Source organism: Dermacentor silvarum, unplaced genomic scaffold, assembly GCF_013339745.2.
Source record: "Dermacentor silvarum isolate Dsil-2018 unplaced genomic scaffold, BIME_Dsil_1.4 Seq804, whole genome shotgun sequence".
Lineage (NCBI taxonomy): Eukaryota > Metazoa > Arthropoda > Arachnida > Ixodida > Ixodidae > Dermacentor > Dermacentor silvarum.
The window spans coordinates 21,261-46,847 of NW_023606806.1; the positions used below are offsets into that span (position 1 = coordinate 21,261).

The 25,587-nt window shown below is 49.5% G+C and overlaps 1 protein-coding gene across 1 annotated transcript in view; it reads right to left on the bottom strand.

Moving 5' to 3' along the window:
- LOC119435584 (endoplasmic reticulum transmembrane helix translocase) overlaps positions 1-25,587 on the bottom strand; it is a 51,990-nt gene that overhangs the window by 19,294 nt on the left and 7,109 nt on the right. The window contains exons 2-3 of the mRNA XM_037702385.2: positions 24,410-24,637; positions 5,213-5,282 (exon numbers count right to left, since the gene is read on the bottom strand). Coding sequence (XP_037558313.2) covers positions 5,213-5,282; positions 24,410-24,637 — 298 coding nt within the window. The remainder of the gene's footprint in view (positions 1-5,212; positions 5,283-24,409; positions 24,638-25,587) is intronic.

Below are 25,587 nucleotides of genomic sequence, written 5' to 3' on the forward strand. Positions count from 1 at the left end.
TGCTGCTCGTCGGCGAACGATGCCGACGCGTCGACCCTCGGGGAATGTGAAGCGATCCCGCCGCCGTTCCACGCGCAACGAGGCTCGAGTGACAGCGCGGCGGGTGGAGGCGGACGGTATGCTCGCGCCGCGAGGATGTCCCCTTGGATGCGCTTTGCTTCGGTGGCGAGCTCGTCTAAGTCTCGGTACCTACATCCCCTGAAGTAGGCCGCGAAAGTCGGGTGCGCTTGCCGTGTGACGCGCTCGACTTTATCGGCGTCGGTGGCGAGAGGGCTTGCGAGACGATAAAGTTCGTCCATCGCTCGAACATACTCCAGCAGGGACTCGTCCGGATGCTGGGTACGCAACTCCAACTCTCTCCTCAAACGCCACTCGTAGTTGGCCGGAAGAAATTCCTCGCGGAAGTTCGCGCGGAACTCTTCTACTGTGCGGGCTCTGTGTCCGGCCAGTCGGAACCAACGAGCCGCCTGTTCAGTCAGTGAAGCAGGGACCACGCGCGCGAGAAGTTCGGCGTCTGAAAGCCCTGTTGCTTGCTGATAATACTGCAGACGGTCGAGGTACTCGTTTGCACTAGTGCGATCGTGGTACCCACTATAGGTAGGCATGTCTACCTTAATTCGTGGTCGCTCGCTCTGCGACGGGGCCCGCATGGTGTTCTGCAGGGCGCCGGCTAAGCTCTGCATGACTTGCAGCGCATTCTGCAGCATTATTTCGCTTGACGGAATACTACCGCCCGAAGGTTCGGACGCATCCGCAGCTTGCGTCGAACTATTTAGAGGCATAGGTGGCTCTGAGTCCGCGGGATGACGCGGCGAGGTGTTAGGCGTGTTAGGCCTACTCTCAGGCCTAAACCCTGCCAACGTGGCGTTTCCGCGATCCCGACTGTTCCGCGTGAAACACTCAAAATCAAAGCTACCGGTTTGTTCGGAAGCTGCCGCCGCGTTAGCACTAGGCATCTGGTTATCTCCCGCGACCTCCGACAACCTGAACAAATCTGGAAAGTCAGACAAGCCCGTCGCCATTGTTTACTGCAACTTCAGTAGTTCCAGCTCCAAAAACAGAAAAGAAAACTCGCCGTGTTGCCGAATTCGAACCACGTTGGTAGCGCCAAATGTGGGGGTCTTCCCCAACCCGTAGCGCGTGTAATCGCAGCTACGTAGGGTTCGGGCGAATAAGGCAACCAGCGAGTCAACTCAACAACGTTTATTGCTGTCAGCAATAAAACACACTTGTAGAGGGAAGTCCGCTCTGTATAACAACTAATAAATAGGCTTGCCTCGTCGCGTGTGGTAGTCACGCGAACGAGGTCACTCACGGCTTTCAGCAGGTAAAATCCGTCCAGGCAGAAGGTCAAGCGAGGTCAGAGAGAGCGGGGGTCTCTCGGTCGCGCTCTTTTATGCCTTTTGCCTTTCCGCGAGGGGAGTGTCCTCCTCGCCGCCGGATACTTTCCCTCTTCCCGCGCGGCACGCGCGTCGCGAGAGGCGAGCGAGAACCGGGAGAGGGCAAAGTGCATTTCTCCCGTGTTCGCCCGGCTCCCGCAGCGCGCGGTGTGCGCGCACGAGATGTCCACCCGGCTGCTGTCGCGGGCGCTCCGTGCGCCGGCGACGGGCGAGCGCCCGCGGGAGAAGGTGGCAGCGTGTGCTCCCCCACAAAGTAGGTGTGTCATAGGTGTTCACACCAGACAAAAATAATAAAAGGAACGAAAGGTGCTGCCATCTGTCACAGTGATAAACAGTAAGCACCAGCACGTTTTGTTCTAAGGAAGCTCAACAGTTAAATAAAAGCAACTCAGGTAAGCCAGTTCACAGCAATGTTCACACAGTGTGGTCTGTAGTCAAACATTGTCTTCTGATGTGGGTCATAAATGGAGATAAAGCATTATCCAATCATCACCCTCTGCGACATCGTATGCGATGCACAAAATAGCCATACAGTGACAGTGCTATCGGTGCAGCCCCAGAAGTTTCCCTAGGTGCACTGCAGGGCCCCTTACACACCAGGAAAGAGAACGGAAAATAACTCATCTCTTCGCCTTTTGCACAACATACTGTCAATGGTTATGGTGCCGTACCACTTCGGTCAACCACACTGCTTGAGTTCTTTTTTTCCTTGCCCAGACAGTCAAGCTAAAAATGACTATTCCTGTAAATAATTGCAATGACATGCCACTGTGTATAAGAGAAATGTGTCTTCTTACTTTATTTAAGTGCTTGTATTTTTTTTTCCTGACAAGACATTTGTAATGAGGCATCCTTCAATACAGAAAGCATGCTTGTCGATTTGAAATTCCTTAACTGTGTGCTAAATAAAATCCACAGCAGTCATAGAAAGCCCAACGGAGTTGACAAACCTAAACCACCCATTGAGACAGAGCATGCCCCGAGTCTAAGGGAGAGCAACAAAGCCACATTGAAGCCAATGGTACCATTTTTACATTGTCTTAAAAGTGTGGTTCATGCACTTTTGGAAATGCCATTCATACCCAAAATGTCTCAGCCTTAAGTTTCACACCTTAGCAGTAAACCAATGAGCTGGTTGTGCATAACAAAACATGCCAGAAAATTTATGGGGTGCTCAGTAGGCGTTGCCGTTTACTTGCAACCAGAGACTCCGAAACCAGGGGGGGGGGGGGGGGGGACTCGAGCCCCCCGCAGTTTTCTTTTTTTCCTTTACAGGGCTCCAGCCCCCCCCCCCCCCCCCCCCACTAACTCCGTCTTTCATCTCCGCTCCCACTAGCCTGTCATGGCCCCGTCTACTGCTTGGTGCCGGCATGTCAAATAAACAAAAAGTTGTTCAATTCATTCCTTCCCATGTCTCTCGTGTTATCTGGCCCTTCTCTCTGGTGATGCCGGCAGGTCAAAAAGCGGTGTTTGATCTGCCCTCAGACATGTTCGGGGCAACATTTGGCAAGGATCCCACATGCGAAGATGCCCAACTTGATGCCCAAGTTTTCAGTGAGTGGCACCCTGTCAGTTCCTTCTTCAAACAACTTTCTTCTTGCTGAGTCTGGGCTGTCGCGAACATGTGCAACACAGTTGCAGGGGTAGCGCTAAATTGAGACGCAAGCAAGTAACGAGCCAAATATTGTGCAACCACCGCACTGCACCCAACTCCGCAAAGTTCGCTTGAGTATAATAACTGGCATGCGAAGTGTCTTAAGCCCCGCAACAATGCCAGCTTCTCAATAAAAGATGAGCAGTTTCTTTCTGCCAGCACCAAAACACTTCTCTGCAATAACCGAAACTCTACAAGGTATTGCATCTCATGCCTGTACGTGTTTCTTTACACTCCTTGATCACACACGTAAATTTTGTTTATTCACTTCATTTTGCGTTGCTAGCGGTAGGTGCCTGTGCCGAGTCTTCGTCCTAGCAATGCAGTCATATTGTGCAAGAATATTGCTCTCATGGTAAGGCTTGCCGCCAACTAAAACTGCATTTTAAATAGCAGCCAATGGAAGCAACTTCAATCTCGTGACTTTTGCAGGAACTCTGTCAGAACTTGCAACCACCATAGATATCGCAGACGCATAATGACTACAGCCTGATTGCATCCACTGTTCCTAGTCATCACCATCGTCCACAGACTGTTCCGCATGTAAACTGTCTCCAGTGTTGAGGCAATAATGCGCGTCCCACAACTTTAAAAGCACGGTAGACTGTCAGTATGCGCATAGAGCCATTACAGATATGCCAAGATGACCACACAGACCAAATAAAAAAGCTTATTTTCTTCTCTTCGTAGAAACGCCTGCGATGCTGAGCCAGTTGACCAAACCGGAAAAGAGTGGACTTGAGCCAAGAACCTTTCAGGTATCTCTTATATTTTGGCATTCATTATTATGGTTATGTAATGCCAGTGTAAAGTACACCTGGCATTAGATGCCCATAATAGCTGCACGTTCGAAGGATATGTGCCTCTGTGCAGAGGCGACGTGCCAGGCATAAAAGGAAGCGGGGCGCCAATCGTAAATATTTCAGGAGGGGGGGGGGGGGGGGGCTACGCCACTGCAACGAACGTCTCCGCGAACACCGATATGCATGCCAACAATTGCAGGGAGCAGGCCATCTTGCTGCACACTGCAAGTGATGCTCATGCGCACCAGTTTTCCGTGAAACCGAGTTGCTTGCACGCAGTAGTAACAAGGATATCAGGGAGATCAAAGAAGCACTTTTCATTATTGCGGTAAAAGACGAATGTATCAGCACGCCTTCATTACAGCTCATGCAAGCGGAAATCACATTGCTACAGGATGATAAACACTAATCTTATTATGTATAACTGGCTCACGGAGGCATCGGCGGTTGTGGTTTAGCTTGGTTTCCTTGGGTATTTTCCTTGTTCTTTGGGCCATTCCCTTCGCCTATTCTTAACCTTTATATGACACATCACGAGATATGAATAAACCAGTTTTGAGTTTGTGCACCATTCGTAGTTGTGGTCCTCGTCATTAGGTACACTGTGCAAAAAGTAACTATAAACAACCACCAACTAGCCCAATTCATTGCTCTCTTGAATATCAACACTTATCACAATATCAACAATATCAAATACAACCAACCGCTGTATTTGTATCGCATGCAACCAGAGCGACATAAACAAGTAACAAGTCATCTCTTGCACATTTGAACTAAGCAAATATTAATAACAAATACAATACACTGCTCAATCCATGGGAAAGGTAAAAATGGAATAAATACACAACAATGCTGAGGTTGTTCTCATACGCAGATAAACACACTCAAGTCTTGACAACAAAGAACATTTACATTTGATCAGAAGTATGTGTCACAAGATGGGAAAAGTAGATTTTTTTTTCTCAGGAAAGGGGAACAGTGATGCCGTCTGTCATTGTTGACCATAGATGGCACCACCATTCCTTTCCTGGAAAATGTACATATGGCGATTTAGACGAAAACAGCCCAGTAAGGCTGTTGTATCTAACTACATGCACTGCAAAATGCCACAAAATGCAAGAGCAAACAAATTGCGCACATGTGTGTCAGTCTGTTTTTGTCCAAGCCAGTGCCTGGCCAGAAAATGTGGTGCGCCTATTAATGCCACATTTGGTACGTGTGGCTTTGTAACATAGCACTAGTGAAGCCAGCCATGAGAGTATGCCATTGTCGGCCATCGCTATGGAGCACTCAAAACAATGCTGCAGTGAAAACATTGAGCATGCAAGAGCGCCAAATTTGGTTCAGAGACTCACCTATAGACACAATGTCACCGGGAATGAGATCGCAGCTTAGAATAGGTCTCCACTTCCTGTTTCTGTAGACCTGGCAAAAGTAAATTCACAGTCATCAACATGGCATTGGTCACAATGTTCAAGAAATCCCCTTCCTTGCCCTTGACACATATGCAGACACTTAATCCACTTGAGCAGACTGCTTGCTTCAGACAAGTCTAATTTTATGGTTCTTTGAAAAGGATGTTCCCACAAGAGACGGTTTCGTGCAATGCCCTCCCATAAGACCTGCACGGAAGTTGCCTTGCACAAATCTTCTGCCGAGGTTCCTCCACGAGAAAAGGACAGTACCCACCAAGTGTCAACGCTAAAGAAGACAAGGTCGACGTACATCGTTGCTCAAATGATTCTATAATTAAATGTTGATTACTATAGTGAGTGAAAAAGGAAATGCCGAAACTACAGTGTGTGGCCATGTGGAACAAAGAATAGTGTCGCAATGATGACGACAATAAAGCGTCCATGCGTACTATCGCGATTAGGCGACATGCGTGTGTGCGTGGTCCAGTAAGGGACATGAAGACGACAAAGTACAGCAATGGATGGCTGTTATATCCTCAGTTTCAGTTTTGGATTGTTGTGACCACTAGTGCCACGCCACGCCGCGTTCAACCTTGTAAGCGTACTGCGCCGTGTCCCGCTTTCCATCTGTTGAAATAAACGTCAGTCTACGTTTGGTCCCCGTCAAAGGAAGCACTCTCGAAGGAAGTACTCTGTGGCGCTCCGTGCCCTCAGCCGTTCCGGTCGCCCCGTCAAGGCAATTACAACTTTTGAAAATACAACAGTGGCACCGTGATCAGGCCACGTGTGCGTGCGCATGGAATGGGCTAATCAGGGATGGCTTCGTGGTGCTTCGACGGCACTTTGTGTTAGGATTGGACAACGTGTGCGAAGCGTGGGCCCAAAAAGAAGTAGTCTCGAGAAGGAGAAGGGCGGCCACCAGCCACGGACATCGCTGAGGATTCCACAGCCCTCCAAGCCAGCCAGCCAGGCACTGTTGAGCACAAGCAAGGTCCGAGGCCGCCTGGCTTTCCAGTGCTACCAGGGACCCGCTGCCAAGATCGAGGCCGGTTGCGCGAGCGACGACCGCTGTACACCAGTCCCCGGGCGAGTGTGGGTGCCTGGGCCATCTACTAGGAAGGCCTGATCGGTGGCCCCGGTACGCGTCGTCGGCGCCCCCCCTCAACTGCTACTACCGACACACCCTGGGCCATCGGAAGCCACAGCCAGCTCCTGCACCTGCAGCACATTCAACACCGCACCTGCCTGCCCTTGAGTCTACGCAAAGTGACGTAGCGTGAAAGCCATCGGACCTTTTCTCTTTATTGACTCTAAGGCTGCGCTTCACACTTCCTCGCGTAAGAACTCGGTATTTTTAGTATCGGCAGTGTAGGATTGTGCTACGCTGATGTGTGTTCTCTGCGTTCTTATATAAATACACTTCATTGTGCGTTTTACAATGGGATGTCTCTCTCCTGTCCTCTCCTCGAGGCACCACAAGTCGGCATGTGTGGCAAACATCCTCCAAGCTTAACATTTTTAAAATCATATGGCTCTATCATGTCTCTTTATCGTGATTATTATTCACTTAATTAAATATCGTAATCGCATCATACTTCATGCACAATTACGATGATGCCCATCGGGTCTCCTTGGCCTTCCGGCAACTTAGGAGACACTCGTATTCTTCACAAGTCTCAGCAGCCTCGTGCTGGGCGACTCTCTTCCGCCCCAAAACACTTGTCCTACGGCTCTTTGCGGGTACGGTACGAATCATGCGCTTCGGCGAGATAGGTCTCACGAGCTTCAGCAGTCTTCTTTGCATGGCTGGCACGTGCTTAATGCACGTCGGCAGCCTCACTGGCCCGTCGAACACACGCAGCCTCAGCACACTTGCATTTCCTCCCTTCAGCGCTGACAGCCATCTTACAATGTGGCGGCATGTTTCCGTTACGAATCCCTCAGGGGTCTTTATAGTCTGCCATTGTCTGCGTGCCAGGCAGTGGCCACTGAAATCGGATACGTCACACCAGCAACGGCAGAATCGCCCAAAATTTGTCCCCTGTATAGTTGGAGCGTTGAACGTGGCCCACAGCAGCGCAAAGATCAGCTGTTGCAAGTGCGCGGCGAGCAAGCGCGTTTTCGTTTGGTGAAGGCACAAACTCGGCATGCTCTCTTCAGTGCACCTGAACTCTAGGCTAGCATGCTGCCAGCCAGCCAAGCTGCACGTGGTGCACTCTGGTCTAGTGGCTTTGGCGTGATATAGACCATGTTCTATTCCCGCGTCGGTCGCGCCAAAGTGGCTCAATGCCACCGGTAGGCTAACTGTGCCAGATGCTAAACTGTATGAGCGTCTACTTTTTGCTGGCGTAGTGGAACTCTGCCGCGGGTGGCACCCGCCTGCACTACACTAGCATATACCATATTTACTCGATTGTAACGCAAGTTTTCTTTTCATGATTTTCGTTGCTTGAACTCGACCCTCGCGGTACATTCAATTAACAGCAAAATTTAGGATTTTATAACAATATCGTAAATCCCGCGATTTTTAGCGTTACGTTGCCAAACTGTAATTTACATCTCAATCCAACCCATAGACAAGTCGACCAAAGTTAGAACTTGACCCTGTTTACTCTGTGCTTGTGACTGGTTACGATGCTGAAATACCCTACGGCCTTTTGCGCTTCGACTCCGTTCCTTCGCGACGTTATGGCGACGCAGCGCATTCGGTATGACGGCCGCTTCGAGAGACGAGCAATTTTGATGGCAGAGCAGCTGGGAAAGTCTGCCGTGGCTCGGTGTATTGTATTGCCGTCAAGGAGTCGACGATTTGCAGATGGTGAGACACTGCAGTGGCAGGACCACTTTAAATGCGAGGCCTGGTACTGTCCCCGAACGAAATGATCATGCTCTCTTTTATTAAGTACTTAAATCTCAAACAACCTCGACAGCACGGAAGATGACAATTCTCGGGCGATCACTTTTGCAGATTCACTTTCGCGAGACTCGGCTCGCCCCGGCACTAGAGTGTGCCGGCACCCTCGAAGTATACTGCTGACAGCTCTCTTGGCGCTGATTGCGAGCTTAGGACAGCGCCAGAAACACTTGTCGGGGACGGTTTCTGTGCCGAGCCACCCGAAATTTCGTTACAGTGATCACCCGAGAATACCGCCAAGGAAAGCTCCATCTCCTCTTCAGACGACGATGAGAGAAGAGAATGTTTCTGAATTTTGCGATTCCTTGAATAAATGTACCATTTCTTTTTCCGTTCATTTCGCGTTACATTAGAGGTTTTATTTAATTTATTTCACGTGTCTGGAAAGTCGCCCCTCGCGTTACACTCACGGTCGCGTTACATTCGGGTAATACGATATTGCACACCCATTATCAGCCACCTGCAGTGTACTTAAGTGCCAGCATGCGTCTGCTTAGAACTTTTTTTTTTCCACAGACGGTACCAAAGAGTCGTACGAGGCGGGTCGGCGTAAACTTTCGTCATATAATTGAGGTTATTAATGCATTATTTATATGGGGGTTTTGCCAGGACCAAACCAATTCGTCGTAAAATGGGGGTCGTCGCATAACCGAGGGACGTATAATTAAGGTTCCACTGTACTTACATTCGTTTTTTATTATATCCTTTGCTGCCGATTACTGCTACATATTCTCAGCATGACGAGGTATCATTTAATACCAGTGTCATGTTCATACGACAAAGCATAACCACTGCTGCACATGGTCGAAGCAGGCATATAAAGCTTAGACCACTTATAACATAACCATTTATAGTGCAGAACTGGCTACAACGCTACCTTTTCGGACTCCCGTTTACCCTCCCATAGAACTTCATATATAACGCATACCGCTTACAGCCGGGCAAGCCGAAATACTGGTTATAATGCAGCTTCCGCGGGAAAATCCCTTCGACAAGCGCAGTAGCAAGCACGCTTCTCAATGAGGTGCACCCGCCGATGGGAGAGGAGAGCAACGAGGGGGAGGAGGAGCATCAGACGCAGAGCGAATGGCAGCACGATGCGGGCACGCAGCGTTTGCCTAGGCAACGGAAAAGCCTTTTGCTCAGCTATTTGTCAGTGGTGCGCTTTGCACTGAACGCAGCTTCAGTTTCTGTGCAGCTGTCGCGATGCGCATCGTGAAGTGCAGATATCGCACGTGCGACACTGTCAGTTTAAGCAGTGTTCCACAAATTTAGTTTGGAGCTATATTAGGCTTTATATACACTTGTGAACTTCCGCCGCTTGTACCAGTGTGCGCACATGCAAACTTGGTAGGCATTTGCAGTAGTTACTGCAGCTGATCGACCGAGGAACCAAACTCCGCTTCGTACGCGTTGCTGTCAATTCAGCCCGTGCATGTGATCTCATGCATAGTCTCTATGTAGTCTACGGGTACGAACATATCAAGGGCGAGCTTCCCGCGATGGCATGCTGCCGACACCCTCGCCGGCTAGGTCTAACCAGCACGCCTCGCTGGCGACCAAAGTTGTGGTTTGGTGCAGAGTCAATAAAATGCATTGCAATGGCTGTACAGCACATGGATAGCAGAGAAACCACCTTGATAATGAAAGTGAGGGCACGGGCAACACTCGAATGGTGGCAACTTGGTCTGCGGTCGCCACGTTTTCGACACCATGCATACACCGAGAAATCGGATGAGACTTTACTGCGCCTAAAATTTCGGTCACCAACGTTTTTTTTTTATACTACAGTAGAACCCTGCTGTTACGTTTTTCACGGGGACCGTAAAAAAAAAACGTAAGAGCGGGAAACGCAAGAGCCAGGAAACAGGAAAAATAGAGAAATGGGAGTAGTGTTGAACTGCACACAATATTGTTTTAATTCTTACGTGCGACAAAAAGTAGTTCGCCCGACAGCCGAAATATCGATTGCGATGAGCTATACAAGTAAGAATAGTAGTTTCATCGTCTGTATAAACTTGTAAACATTCGGTTATTAAGGGGGGACACGGGTTGTGGCGACCAAAAATCGCGAAAAAACTCGATTTTTTAAAATTGCATTGTTGGAATGTACAGCTATTATTGCACCTATATTGTTAATTTCATACCGATAATGTCAATATTTTAGCCGCAATGATGCCTTATACGACATGTACTAGCTGAATTTCAGGCTAAACTGACGCTGAAACGGCACATTTTCCAAAACGCGCACTGCTCTTCCACGTGTGCTAGCGCGGACATCTTGGTCTCATTTGAAAGAGCCGCTTTTTGCCTTCAAATTCTCGCCAGAACGGGCCCCATTCAGCTATTGGCCACTTAAAAACTGCGCGCCAAAAAAAGGTACTAAAACGCTCTCCTATTCGGCACTTGGCACACGTGACTTGAGCTTGCCTCCCAATTGGCGGAACGGCATGGCCATCGTCTGCTGCGCGCTTCGAGACGCGCATTGAGACGCGCCATCTTGCCCCAGTGTCAGCGAGAAAGCGTGCCGCGTTTGTCGAAAACGGTGCGCAAATTTCGCACACGGCACAAGTTTGGTGCTAAAAAAGTGCGACGGACGCTCATCGAAAACTGCAAAGTGCGCTGCTCGACGCCGCAAAACGACCAGGACGCCACAACCTCAGCGTTTGATGCCCAAATCGTCGATGCAGCAACGGTAGGCCTAACGACCGCAGCGGCTGCTGCGATTCAGAGTCCGTCTGCCGCCAAGCCTTCGACCTTCACTCGCGGCAAGATACGATCTACCGGCAACCCTCCGAGCTGAAGGAGGAAGCGGCGAAAGCCAAAGCGAATCTATCGGCGTTATCTTCCGCTCCAGCGACGGAGAGGAACGCGAGTTCGTGGGTGACAGTACCAACGATGCACTTCGCCCGGCTGATGGGACTACGTTTACGATTGTGGATTTGAGTGCAGTGAACACTTTATTAACGTTTGCGACGTGCAAAAACTGCAGTGGTTATTTCGAAATCGTCCGAGACGAGCGGGAATACGGACTCGCTGTAACCTGCGTTTTATGTGCGCTAACTATGGAGAGACTACGTCGGTGTCGAGCTCGCCGCGCGTTGATAGTGCCGAGCGAATGAACTCCTTTGCTGTGAACGTTTTGGCTACGCGTGCCATGCAGGCAACGGGCAACCGACAGACCGCGTTCAATGACATTTTCTCGTGATGGACATCAGCCGTCGGGCTCTTCACACGAAAACGTGGCAGAGCTACGTGAAGGCGAAGCTGACGCCCGCGGACGATCGCGCGGCGCGTAATCTGACGAGCAACTGCGCGCGGTCGATTCGCGAACTTTACACCGAACTGAACGTGCTCAAAGCAACAGAAAACTTGCGCCAGTCCCCGAAAAAGCGGCACACAGGGGCTGGAAGTCAGCAGGACTACATTTCTGCTGCCTACTGAGCTGTTCCAGCTGTAAATTTGCAAATAAAAAGGTTTTGCATGTTTTCTCGCTTTTCTCAAAACTTGTTTTGGGTGACTTCACCAGATTGTCGGAGTGATATCTCATGATCTAGAACAGCTAGAGCAATAATTCTTTCCTTAGCAGAAAGCCTAATCTGCATATTACAAAGTGCTGAGAGCAGAATTTCAAATTTCTGCAGATGTATATTTTTAATTTATTAATTTTCTTTTGTTGTGGTAGCCATAGGACAAGGAAATAAATTTGATCACCTGCAAAATGGCTAATTATTATTTAATTTGAAAACTTTTTTGCAGCATTGCATTTATTGCATATTATAGTATCTAGCTATGAAATAATATTCACTTTCTACTGAGCAGTCTTTTTCTCATTGTCTCCTGAAACAATAGAGCGACAGATTTGTGTATCTTCTGAACAAATGGACCTACAAGAAAAATTATTGCATATTTGAAATCAGCACGAAAAACTAAGCAAGCCTGATTATTTTCATCAGAATTGGCCATAAGATGCAGGACATAATCTCCACAACCCATGTCCCCCTTAACTAATTAACAAACATGGTGTCAGCGCCCACAGGCAAACATGAACACATCACACTCGATGAGCGCGGACACGCGCAGTTAAGCGCCGCTGCAGAAGCGAGCGAAGTGACCTTCGTGCTGTTGTCTATCGCTTCAAACCCAAACTGAGCGCCGAGAACACGCAGCACGCACAAAGCCACGAGCCGCCGACGCACCTACACCGCCTAGAATCTGCCCCCACGCAGATCGCTTTCAAGATACGGCCCGCGGGACCGCGCGCACGCCGCGCCGCGGAGTATGATGCCAGAGCACAACGCTGCCCGCTACCCCCCCCCCCCCTCGCTGGTGCCCTCGAGCGCAACGGAAGGAGGCGCGCTTCCTCGCTGCTTTTCTTTCGCGCGCGAGACGCGGTCGAGTCCTTGATGTAGGAAAGTACCGCCACTCTTTGTACTTTGCCGCCGGCGCGCGACCTCCTCGCCTCCTCCTCGCCCCTTGCGAGTCCCCTCCGCGACAGACGGCCTTGGGCGCGTTTTCCTGCACGATGATTGGTCTCCCTGCCGTTGCGCTTGGAAACGAGCGGAGCTTGCGTTTTGCTTGTGTTTTGCTTTTTCGTTCGCGCCATTTTGTGCCTCAGCTCGGCTGGCTCGGCGTATAGAGAATGTCGCGCGCTAACATTGCACGCTGTTTCGAGCACTGTCTGCTGGCGCTATGCCGTGCTGCTGCGCATATAACTGCAGCAAGAAGCGTGATGATGGCTATGCAGTTTTTACGATACCGCAAGGAAAGCGCAAGAAGCAGTGGCTGCACAACATTGGCCGGAAGAACTTTGTCCCGACAAGAAACAGTGTTGTTTGCGAGGTAAGGCGCCTTTCTTATTGCTCGTATCAAAGCATCTCCAATGCTGCATTTTTTCAATTCTTCCGGCCTGCTCATTTGCGTTTTTGCTGCGGCAATTTGTACGTTGCATAAAATGGGGTTCTCCTCAGAATGCTGAATATTCTACTGGGACTCCACCAACTCGCACGTCGTCAACTCTTATTCAATCGGAAATGCAGCACTATAGATTCTGCTTTCCACTGAACAGATATACCCGAAGATACAGCCTCTCGATCGCACTTTTTCGTGATTGTTAGGATCCGTTGCCTGTTTTACTGAAAATCGAAATAGCAGCCTGTAGAGGAGCTATTACAGCTTACTTCGATGTGTGTGTCAGCCACAAATACGATCAATGCAGGGCCCCCCAAAAATAGGGGCAAGTATACCCGTGGTATTGCAGGTGATGAGCGCCAGCTAGTCCACATTTTAAGGCGAGACCCTTAGTTGGATATGTTTCAAGGTGAGCGTTTGAGGTACAGAAAGTAACGTGACCTAATGAAGGCCAGAAGCGAGTCAAATCATGTCCAGCCGTGTATAATAAATTAATGATTAGCAAAGTAAATTCATGACTGATTAACGATTGTATTAAGGTGTTTAAAGTTGATTAAGGGGGATTAAGGTTAAATAAGGAGGGCTAGGGTCGATTAGGAGGATTAAGCTGAATTAGGGTGGTTTAGGGTGGATCAAGATATAATAAGGAGGATTAGGGTGGATTAACGTGTATAACGTGCATGAAGGAAGATTAAGATGGATTAAGGTCGATTAAAGTGTATTAAGGAGGATTAGGGTGGTTTAAGGTTGAATAATGTGGATTAGGACGATTAGGGTGCATTGAGGTGGATTAAGTTCTATCAAGGTGTATTAAGGAGGGTTAGAGTGGGTTAAGGTCGAATAAGGTGCGTGAAGGTGGATTAGTGTGGATTAAGGTGAATTACAGTAGATTTTACAAGACTCGCATTCGAGTCTCTTAGGCGATAGCTAAGGACACCTGGTGATCTTTTTCAGTTCTTGAATTAGCTTTGAACTGGGCTGCCATGCATGCGTGAGTGGGTGACGATTATTATGTGGTTGTCTCAGGATACAGGCAATGTGCAGGAGGTGTTCACATGATCGCGCACCCTTGCTGTTGATATCGACTTCTAGGTGGAGGCCGGGAATTTTTGCTTTAATAGCGAATGCGTTTAAATCACCTTTCTTCGGTTTTGTTCTGTGGGTAAACCTTTTCCATCCATGTAACTCGAGCCGATGTCATTGTATCAATGCGCTTTGATTACGAAGTTGAGCAATAAATAATGATTATGGTTATGATGTAGCAATGCATCTTCTTCTTCTTTCTTGGGTTTACGTGCCAAAACCAGTTCTGATTATGAGGCACGCCGTAGTGGAGGGCTCCGGGTTAATTTTGACCACCTGGGGTTCTTTAACGTGCACTACAACGCAAGCACACGGGCGTTTTTGCATTTCGCCTCCATCGAAATGCGGCCGCCGGGGCCGGGATTCGATCCCGCAACCTTGTGCTCAGCAGCGCAACGCCTTAGCTGACTGAGCCACCCCGGCGGGTAATGTAGCAATGCAGGAAATATTATGTAGGCAATAATGGTTACCACTGCAGTGTATTAGGCACTTGTACTTGTATAAAGGGCGTTTTATTCATCCTGCCTGAGTGATTAACTCTTCGATAAATGTTCTAGCTACATTGCACTGAAGACCAATTTGAGCCGCGCATATTACAAGAACTTGGAAAAAAAAAGCTATAGCTCAACGCAGTTCCAACAATTTTCTCCCACCGACCTGTCGTGAAGCACAGGAAGCCCCCTCGACAGCGGCATGAACCTCGAACTGACAGTAGTAAGTGATTGCTGCTGCTTTCTCCTTGTCCCGCCTCTAATAATTTCAGCAATAATGATCTCGGTGGCTTAATGACGCAGCCAACGAAATTATGATACTTTATGCAGAGCCTGTCGCCACCGCATGCTTGCCCGCAATCTATACAATGCGTCGGCAATAGGGCCCCCCGCTAATCAAAATCACAATTTTAACTATCCTACTACATAATTTAACGGTATGTCGGTGTGAACTATCAAAATACCTTATCCAGAGGCGTTTCTTTTGCCTAAAAATATAGAATGCCTTTTCCCATAGGTATACCGAGTATTTTTTAAGCTTCATTGACACCGACGCCTAAAGAATAATCTGTAAATACCTTACCTCAGCTACTGTTATTGTGGGCGATGAGTGGTTGCCGACATCGCTTCATCGCACAGAAATTGCGCAACCGTCCTATTCAATGCAGAAACCACAGCGAAAGAGCTACTTTGACATTGAGACAAACACATGGATCGACGATGCACTCGCCAGTAATTCATTATACGAAGGCAAGCTGGATATAATACCTGCGGTGCAAGAAAATGCAAGAAAAAACTGCCAAACACAGAGCGATTTGCCACAAGCAATACTAGATCAGATGCACGAAGTCAAGCAGTGTATCATGTGGCAGAAAAAATAACTGGAGTATAGAACTCGCCTCAAAGCTCCTTTTACATCAACGTGTGTCAGTCATACGGCTTTAAGATGAAACCAACCTCATCATAAACGTTGCCTTCAGCATTCTCCATGCTGTATCACCATTTTTCAAAATATTCTACGCCACTGGGGCGCGCAACTGCCCAAAATAATGCGCCTCCATCGAATTCTGCGGATCGTCCACGGGAGCCCAGGCGCAATAGCGTGCCGGTGCGCAGCGCGCGCAGCCGGCGGGCAAGGAAAATTGAGGAGGAAAGCGCGCGCGCGCGGAGGAGAGTGTCGCTACTTTCAAGATCAAGGGGCTTTAGGTCGTCGGCTCCCCTCGCACGCTTTCACTCGCACATTCAGCATACGGCCGCGCGGCTTCCCTCGCACGCTTTCACTCGCACATTCAGCATCCGGCCGTGCGGCTTCCCTCGCACGCTTTCACTCGCACATACAGCATACATCGAACATGCAAATCAAACATTCTTATAAATCACACATGAAAGTGTGATTCAAATCACACATTTCTCAGCATTCTTGCGCACCTTTAGAGTCATTTAACAAATTAAAGCTTTAATGCTACAGTACAGTCCACTCATAACAATATATCGGTTATAACGATGAGTCGACTTAAGAGTCAATTTATGCATTATGGCTATGACAAAAGAAACATATATAACGATATGTCATGCCGAATACAATGATAAAAATTCTGCCTTCTGAACGGCATTTTTCATGCAGACTAAGCTCAACATTAGCATTGCTAAGTTCCCCTAAATAAGCGATGCTGAGACGTGGCAAAAAGTTTGCCAACATGAATTCGTATCTGCTGCCATTACTCCACAGCGCGTCCTACCTGCGCCCCAATTGCAGAAGCCACAGAGAGCATCGTGAGTTGGTGTAGCGCACCACAAGATGCCGCCAGCTGCTATCGCATCCACGTTGTCCCCCACAATCGTGGTTTTAGTCCGCGTGCAGAGGAGAAAAAAAAGGCGGAAAAGCGGCACGGTGCCACCCACCCTTTTCACAAAAGAGACTTTTAATGTGTCTGGTATTCTGCTAAACGCAAGCAGATGGGGCGGAACAGAGGTGTGAACGAGGCCGTAATGGAGTGGCCTGCATGGTGCAGCCACCTGGTGGTGCAAGAGCTCTGCCAGACAAACACTTTGACCACGAATATGCACTCTACGATACGACTGATTCAAGAAAACTTTCGGATGGCAAAAAAGCCAGGTGAATATAAACATCGCACAGGGCCTTCTCGCTGGTTCGAATACCTCCAAAGGACTACAAGTGAGATGGCGGCAAGGGAACTCCCGTAAAGTGCAGCATGGCCAGTAGGCGTGGTGAGGTCGGTGTGATTGGTAGTGGGGTGTGGCGTTATATTTGCGACGGGTTATACGGTTGTAGCGGAAGAAGCGATAAGAAGAGAAGAAGAGACACTAGTGGGTTCAACGCTACTGGATCAAAACGCTAGTGGGTCGAGCGCTTTTGATCGGCACACGGCTCTCGTGCTTGAAAGCTGTCACTGCGCTGACCATTGACGTTGCGCTGCTCCAAGCTCTGCCGAATAAACACCTTTAGAATTGGTGGAGGTGCTGGGTAACCTCAGTATATATCCTGGAACTCCGATCCCGTACCCTACCATCTACCATGCCCAGACGCCTCCGAGGCAAACGCCTCATGCCACACCCACTGCGTTGTGCCCGGGGTACTCGACACCGCGACCCTCCGATCTACCACAGTAGCGGACGTACACTGACGTGGACGAATGGCTCACGGCGTATGACAGGGTAAGCGCCATAACAGTGGACGAAGCGGACAAATGCGCCAGTTCTGTTCTACCTTGCTGGTGTGGCCAGCCTGTGGTATAACAACCATGAAGCAGAGTTCCAGAGCATGGTCACTGGAAGTTAAAGACTTCCTCTGTCGCCGATGTATTGGGTCAGCCCTGCTGTTGCACAAGATGCGTGCCGAGCAGCGTTGGCGAGAACGAGCTAACAGCCAGGTGAAACATTCACCAGCTACATTGAAGATGTCCTCGACCTATGCCGGAAAGTCAATTCGACTATGGCGGAGTCTGATCGACTCCAAAACATACTGAAGGGCATTGAGGACGACGCCTTTAACATGTTGCTGGCCAAAAATCCTCGCTCTGTGGCCGAAATTATCCTGCTGTGCCAGAGCTATGAGACTCCGCAGGCAGCGATCACTTACCCGTAGATCTCTACGGGACGAACACCTTGCTGGTTTGGCTGCCATGTCGACCGACCAGACAGCTTTGCTCGCAGAGATGAAGGCGTTCGTCCGCGAGGAAGTTGCCCGGCAACTCTCGTGATGGATTTTGCACAGCCGCAGCCGGTACACGCGCCAACGCCGAGTTTTGCGCCTCCGCTTCGCCGCGCCATAGCGCAAGAAATCAACGACGTTTTGCCTGAAACCACCAGCACGTTCCGGCGGCTGCACCTCACAGCTACGCTGAAGTCATGGCCAGACCCGACAGATCCCGACGGCTGTACCACTCAGCTACGCAGAAGTCGTCACCCAGCCCCAACAACTCCCTCAACGGGGCCCTCTCACCTACGCCGAAGCCCTCGCTATGCCTCGACCACAACCTGCCATGCAATCACTTCACCAGCTGCCCCGTCCAACCGTCCTCCCACATGGATGGGACCTGTCGCAGCGACTCGTGGCGTACAGCGGACAATCGGCCGATATGTTTTGCGTGCGCTATGCAGGCCACGTCGCACGCCACTGTAGTCGCGTGCAGTCGCCTAGCGCTACACCAATATGCGCAAGTCGTATGGTGGATTCACCGCGCCCATATTACGATGATGAACCTCGTGCTGCGTCACCACCATTCCGCCGGTCTGCCACCATCCGCCGCTCACCTTCTCCACGTCGACGCTCCACCATCACCAATGCGGCCGTCGTCCCGAAGCTCGGAAGAGGAAAACTAGTCGTCGCAGTCCATGAGGCAAGGGCTGCGATGCCGTCGAAACGCGAAAGTCCTCAACGTAGCCGACCAATGTGATAGAAGTGGTTAGTTGACGGTTGCGGCATATATGCCCTCGTAGACACCGAGCCTCTGTATCAGTTATGGACGCTAAGCTTTGTCGCTTCCTTCGAAAGGTCACGACCCCCCTTGCTGGATTCTCCCTCCGCACAGCAGGCGCACAGCGTATTGACCCGATAACGGCATGCACCGCTCGTGTTCTCATCGAGGACGTTGTATACGCCGTCGAATTTATTGTGATTTCATCGTGCTCCCACGAAGTTATCCTGGGGTGGGACTTCCTTGCCCGCCACAATGCCGTCATTCATTGCGGCGCGGGCCGAACTAGAACTGTCGCCGGATGTCAGATATGACGCTTGCCGATAATGCTTCTTTTGTGAACAAACTACTCGTCAGGCACAACACCAACGTGCCTCCCAACTCGTCAGTGATTGTCGCTATGTATTGCAGCAGCCTCTCCGACGCCGTCGCACTACTTTCTCCATCCGGCCGCATTTATAATCGAAAAGGTCTGCTGCTACCTTTTGCGACAGTGAACGTGAAACAGGGCTCTACTGCTATTTTCGTCTGTAGCCCCTTGCCATACCCTGTGATGCTGCTTCAAGGCGAATGTCTTGGCTATGTGGAAGCGATCGAGCGCCGTACAAATTACGGATGCTCCCAAAGACACGTCCCTTAGCAGTTACAGCACGCTCGGTTCTATCTCTAAGTCCGACCTTTACCCACAGCCACAGTAGTGTTCGATTCATCTATTGCCAATGGTCTCACCCCAGCTCAGCGTCTCAGCTCCTGCGCATCTTAGAAGAATTTCGTTCTTCTTTTGATGTTGGGCAACCTTCCCTGGGCCGGACGTCTGCTTCACGCATCATATTGACACTGGCTCCCAATCGCCATTGCGGCAACGCCCATATCGCGTCTCTGCCGCAGAACGTCGTGTGATTAGTGAGCAAGTCGACGAAATGCTTCCCCGCGAAGTAATCCGACCCTCAAACAGTCCTTGGGCATCTCCTGTCGTCCTTGTTACGAAAAAGATGGCTCCGTACGGTTCTGTGGAGACTATCGGCGCCTGAACAAGATCCTCGCAAAGATGTATACCCGCTACCGCGAATTGATGACGCTATCGATAGCCTACAAGGAGCTGAATTTTTTCATCTCTAGATTTACACTCGGCTATTGGCAAGTGCCCATGGCTGACGCCGATAGGCCGAAGACAGCCTTTGTCACACCGACGGCTTATACAAATTTAACGTCATGCCGTTTGGACTTGTAATGCGCCAGCAACCTTCGAACGCATGATGGACACAGTTCTGCGCGGCTTGAAGTGGCACATGTTATGTTACCTAGACGACATGGTTGTTTTTGCCCATGACTTCACCACTCACCTTCAACGCCTCCGCGTGTGTTTTGATGTGCCCTAACAAACGCTGGCCTACAACTTAACCTAAAGAAGTGCCGATTTGCAGCGCGGCAGCTCACGATATGGGTTACGTCGTCTCGAAGGAGGAATCCTCCCCGATCCAGCCAAACTTCGTGCCGTCGCCGAATTCCGAAACCGACGTCCTTACAAAGAACTGCGCAGTTTCGTGGGCTTATGTTCCTACTTCAGGCGCTTCATTCGTAATTTCACCGCCGTCATCGCCCCTGACGAAGCTCATTGGAAGCAACGGACCCCTCCATTCGTGGTCATCCGAGTGCGACGAAGCGTTCGCAAATCTCCGTCGCTTGCTGACGTCTCCCCCCATTTTGCGTCACTACGACCCAACGGCACTATTGAGGTACACACGGATGCCAGCGGTGTTGGCCTCAGCGCTGTCCTAGCGCAACGCAAACAAGGCTTTCCTGAATATGTTGTGGCATATGCAAGCCGTACGCTTACTAAGGCCGAGATCAATTACACCGTCACGGAAAAAGAATGCCTGGCGATCATCTGGGCGCTTACTAAGTTCCGGCCCTATTTGTATGGTTGCCAATTTGAGTCGTCACGGACCACCATGCATTATGCTGGCTGTCGTCATTGAAGGATCCCTCAGGCCGTCTCGCCCGCTGGGCACTTCGATTGCAGGATTACGATATCCGTGTACTTTACCGCAACGGACGCGAGCATGCTGACGCTGACGCCCTCTCACGTTCTCCCTTGCCTGATGACAATGCCTGCTGCTCACTATCCCAGCTTGACGTTTCTTCCATCGACATTGGGACCATCGCTTCCGAGCAGCGCAAGGACCCCTGGATTGCCTCCATCATAGACTTCCTTGCTGATCCGTCATCGCAGCCAACCACTCGTGCATTGCGCCGTCAAGCTCGCCATTTCTCCATTCGCGATGACCTGCTTAACCGACGCAATTTCGCCTCTGACGGACGCCAGTGGTTATTAGTAGACCTCGAAGCCTCCGTTCGGAAATCTGCGCATCGTTCCACTCTGATCCACAGTGTGCACACTCGGGACTTTTCAAAACTTACCAGCGCATCCGACAACGCCACTACTGGTGAGGAATGTACCACTACGTTCAGAAGTTCGTCGCTCATGCCCGACTGCCAGCGCCGGAAATCTTCACCCCAGCTCTCGCCAGCTGGTCTGCAGCCTCTACCCTGCCCTAACCGGCCGTTCGGTCACGTTGGAATCGATCTGTATGGACCACTTCCTTTGACATCAGCTGGTAACCGCTGGGCCATTGTTGCAGTCGATCACCTCACACGATACGCCGAAACGGCCGCCCTTCCGGCAGCAACAGCGCGCGACGTTGCCACATGGTCCACCTGAAGAACTGCTCAGCGATCGCGGACACGTCTTCCTGTCGGAGGTAGTTGAAGCCATCCTCAAAGAGTGCCACGTTGTTCATCGCACAACTACGGCGTACCCCCCTCAAACGAATGGCCTCACGGAACCAACCGTACGCTCGGTGATATGCTTTCCATGTACGTCGCCTCCGACCACACGAACTGGGACGCCATCCTACCCTTCGTAACCTACGTGTATAACACCGCTACGCAGACCACCACTGGTTTTCATCATATTTCTTACTGTATGGTCGGCACCCTTCGCACACCATCGACACAATTCTGCCGTATCGGCCGGATGCATCCGAGTTCGTGCCTATCTCTGCCACGGTCAGACATGCAGAAGAGTGCCGCAACCTCGCTCGGGCATTTACTACCGAAGATCAAGAGCGCCAGAGGAGCACTCGCAGTGACGCCACTTTCACGCTCACCTTCGATCAGGGAGCGCTTATGTGGCTCTCAGTCCCTTTGACTGCCCCTGGCCTCTCATCAAAACTGGTTCTGAAATATGAAGGCCCGTATCGTGTCATATGGTACGATGACTAGGCATGTCGGAGAGTTGATGGGGGTTCAGTTCTGTAACAACTGCTTGATGCTACAGGTAATTTTAAAGCAAGCAGTGCTTGAGAAAAGCTTGCAAATGCGACTCGTCATAGTTCTCTAGGAGTGGCTGTGGAGGATTGGAATGCTGCTTTTGTATTATAGATCGCAAAATACGGTACAAGGCAAAGTGCCACACTATACCCATTACACCCCATAAGCACCTTACTTTGTCGACTTCATTGCCAGTGTTGCTTTGGCCTCTGCAACAGACAACGCACCGCCTTGTTGGGCGTTACAGTAGAACACCGCTGTTAGGTTTTCCTGGCTGTTACATTATTTTTGACTGGTACCCGCATAGCTCTCATAGGACCCAATGCATTGGTACCCCGCTGTTGTGTCACAACCGTGGGATCGTTCCCTCATCATGCATTGCGAACTGCCACCCCGCGCCGCCCGGGCGGCTATGTTGACTTTTCATCTCACTTGGTTTGGTGCTTGGTGATGGATAGGCCCCCAAAGTGCCGGGGGCGACACCTATGACATATTTTCGGTTTCCGCCAGCAAAAGTATGGCCTTTGATATCCGTATTCGCTATCTAAAGATGGTGTATGACGCGTTGGGGCCCTAAAATTGGTTTTGGCATATAGATGTTCCATATAAAATCCGAGGACAATAACGCCGCGCGCCTTATGCTATAGGTGCGAGTGAAAGCGTATGAGGGGAGCCGACGACTGCAGCTAAATCTCCCGTGCACAAGCAAGAAAAGCGGGGAGTAAGTGCACCTTCTTCCGTCACGCTCAATGCCTCAACTGCATACTGCGCGGATGCACGCGGGCCGTATCTTGAAAGCAATCTGTGTTGGGGGCAGAGTCTGTAGGTGCGCTCGTAGCTATGTGCGTGCTGTTTGTTCACAGCACTCATTTTGCCTTCAAGCGATAGATCGCACGAAGGTCACTTCACTCGCTGCTGCTGCCATGCTTCCTCACGTCAGCATTTTGACAGCAAGTGTCGGCGCTCTTCAAGTGTGATGCATTCATGTATGCCGGTGCGCGCTTGTTAATACAGTAAAAGCACGTTAATTCAAATTTCACAGGGACACTTGAAGAGTTTAAATCAAACTGAATTTGAACTAACGAAAGTCATTGAAAAACAGCCAGAATTGAGACTGGGTTGCTAGAAAGCCCTTGCAACTCAAATATTTATTAACCAAAATTATCTGTGATCACTCTTTGCTTCTCTTATGAAAGCAATGGTCATCAGTTTGTCTTCCAAAGCGCGAAAGTGATGCAGAGCTTCATCTTCACCCTCCAAGTTGAAAAATATGCGCGCGACACCGAGTGCCTCCATTACAGTAGCCGACGGATTTTTTGGATTTGATATAATTTTGACCTTCATATATGCACTGTTAGGGTTCCCATAGGTAATGTAATTTTGCGGCCAATTTTTCGTACAAATTTAGGCCCCAAAGTTCGATTTTCCGGACTAAATTGCTCATTCCAAACCACAATCTGGGGGGGGGCGCGCCATGTTGGATTTTCCGCTGACTTGGCCAGGCTTGGCTATTTTTTTCTTCTCTGCTTCACGTGCACAGCACCTCATGGAGACATTGCCTTTCAGGGACTCCACAGGATACTCTACCCTTCCCCAGTAGCCTGCTCTATGGAGAGCGCGTCCTCATCTCAAAGGCCATGCCTTTTTACGTTTTCTTTCTGTTTTTCGGTCAGCACTATCGTCACAGCCACTTATTACAGGTTCCTGTTTTTTATCACCGTGGCAGCGTGCAGTTCGAATTATTGATGGAGGAGCCGATGCGCGTGCGAAATAACGAATTGGTTCACCCATAGACACCTATGCTGCGTGGCCGGACCCTGACAGTCAGTTCTAATTATCGAAAAGTTCGAATTAATGAGGTGCGAATTAACAAGCGTTTACTGTAAAGTTAATAAGCGGTGTTTACAAGTTTATACGGATGATAAAACTACTATCCTTACTTTGTATAGCTGTCGACTTTGCTATTGCAATCAATGTTTGCCTTTCGGGTGAAACTGCGATTCTTTTCAAACGTAAGAATTAAAATAAAACTGTGTGCAGTTCATCACTACTCTCATTTCTCAAGTTTTCCTGTTTCTCGGCTCTACCTTTTTGTTTTTTTTTTACGGTACCATGAAAAATGCATCAGTGGGGTTTTACTGTATTTGCCTGCTGTAGGTGGGACAAGGTCCACTAAGTGCTGTACCATCAGGTAAGTGAGGCCTGCTTTGAAAAACGTGCACACTGAGGTGGCAGCAACATGCGATGGCCGTCGCCATCTTTTAAAATTACTGCTGAACGAACGGGGTCCATAGGCACCTTAGCGGCCAAAGAGGGAAGACTGTCAAAAGGCCCGTTATTGGAAGAGCGCCCATACATGAGAGAGACTTGTCGTTGCCACTTTTTGCCAAAAAAATTGTAACCCCAGCACTTAAAGGGTTAAACATGCATTGCACCAAGCTTTGAACAGCCAAAGTGTAAAGCGTACCTGGATCATATACGGCTTGTTGCCCATCTTGCGGATTAGGGAAAGATTGCGCAGTTGCTGCTGCACCAGGGTGCACTCAAATGCAACCAGCATGAACAGGGTGAACACACTGTAGTACCAGAACTCATCCAGGCACCACAGTGCCACGCAGAACACTTGGAACACAAAGAAGGGCGCGTGCACGTGCCCCTTGAACAGCGCACCAAACTCAGGCACCTCCAGCTCAAGCTGTGACATGCAAAGAACAAGATGGTTTCTCAAGAGACAAAACAATCAACAATTCAATAATTTATGGCGTTCCCAATGCAACACAGGGCTTAAAACATTTGTGGGACAATTAAGTTAAGCTGGACTGGAAAAAATGTGCTTTCAGAAGAATAGATAGGTCTTATCAAAAAAAGAAAATGGATACACGAAAAATAAGGCAAAATGAATCACCATCACCACAATGAAATGTATTCCTTGGTTAACGTGGTGTCATGAAGTGAACCATCCCATGATCAAGGCTAGCTAAGTGTATTAATTAATTAAAAAATTCTACAATGCACAAAAGAATAAAAAAGCTTTAATCTGTCATCATTGTCTGCAGAAATGGGCCCGAATAAGCAAAGCTACTTTGAGGCCACAATGTGACTGAAGCCAGAATTCCAACAACAAAACTCTTCCCCTTAATGAGGAATTTCTTTCTGTTCATCAATGCAACAGCATACAGAAGTCATGAGCCTCCCTTAATAGGAGCTCTAATAGGCAGTTGTAGACACGGCAATCATTGCAGGAAGCCTCAATTCCTTCGGGCACACACTGAATATTGTCCTTTAACTTTTCCCTGCCGTGCCCATTGGGCATAGTTAGCCTGCTAACAACAGTTTCAAACGCCACCATTTTTGAGACGCTCACGGGCACACTGCGAATTAGCACTGTATAGTTTGCTATGCGTGAACGAGAATGTTGACTGCTCGATGTATAGTAGGGGAAGTAAACTTTCATTTCTTATAGAGTTCATTTTTTTCCCACTTGACAGAATTTTAACAAGCTCCAAAAATGCGAGCGCACTTGTCAGAGTTGAAAGCAAAAACGACCGCTTCCGGAAGCGGCATGAGTGCTTCCGAAACATTGCAGAGTTGGCAATTCCGCTGCATCCTATTTTATCAACGGCTCAAGGAACAAGCGGATGCTGC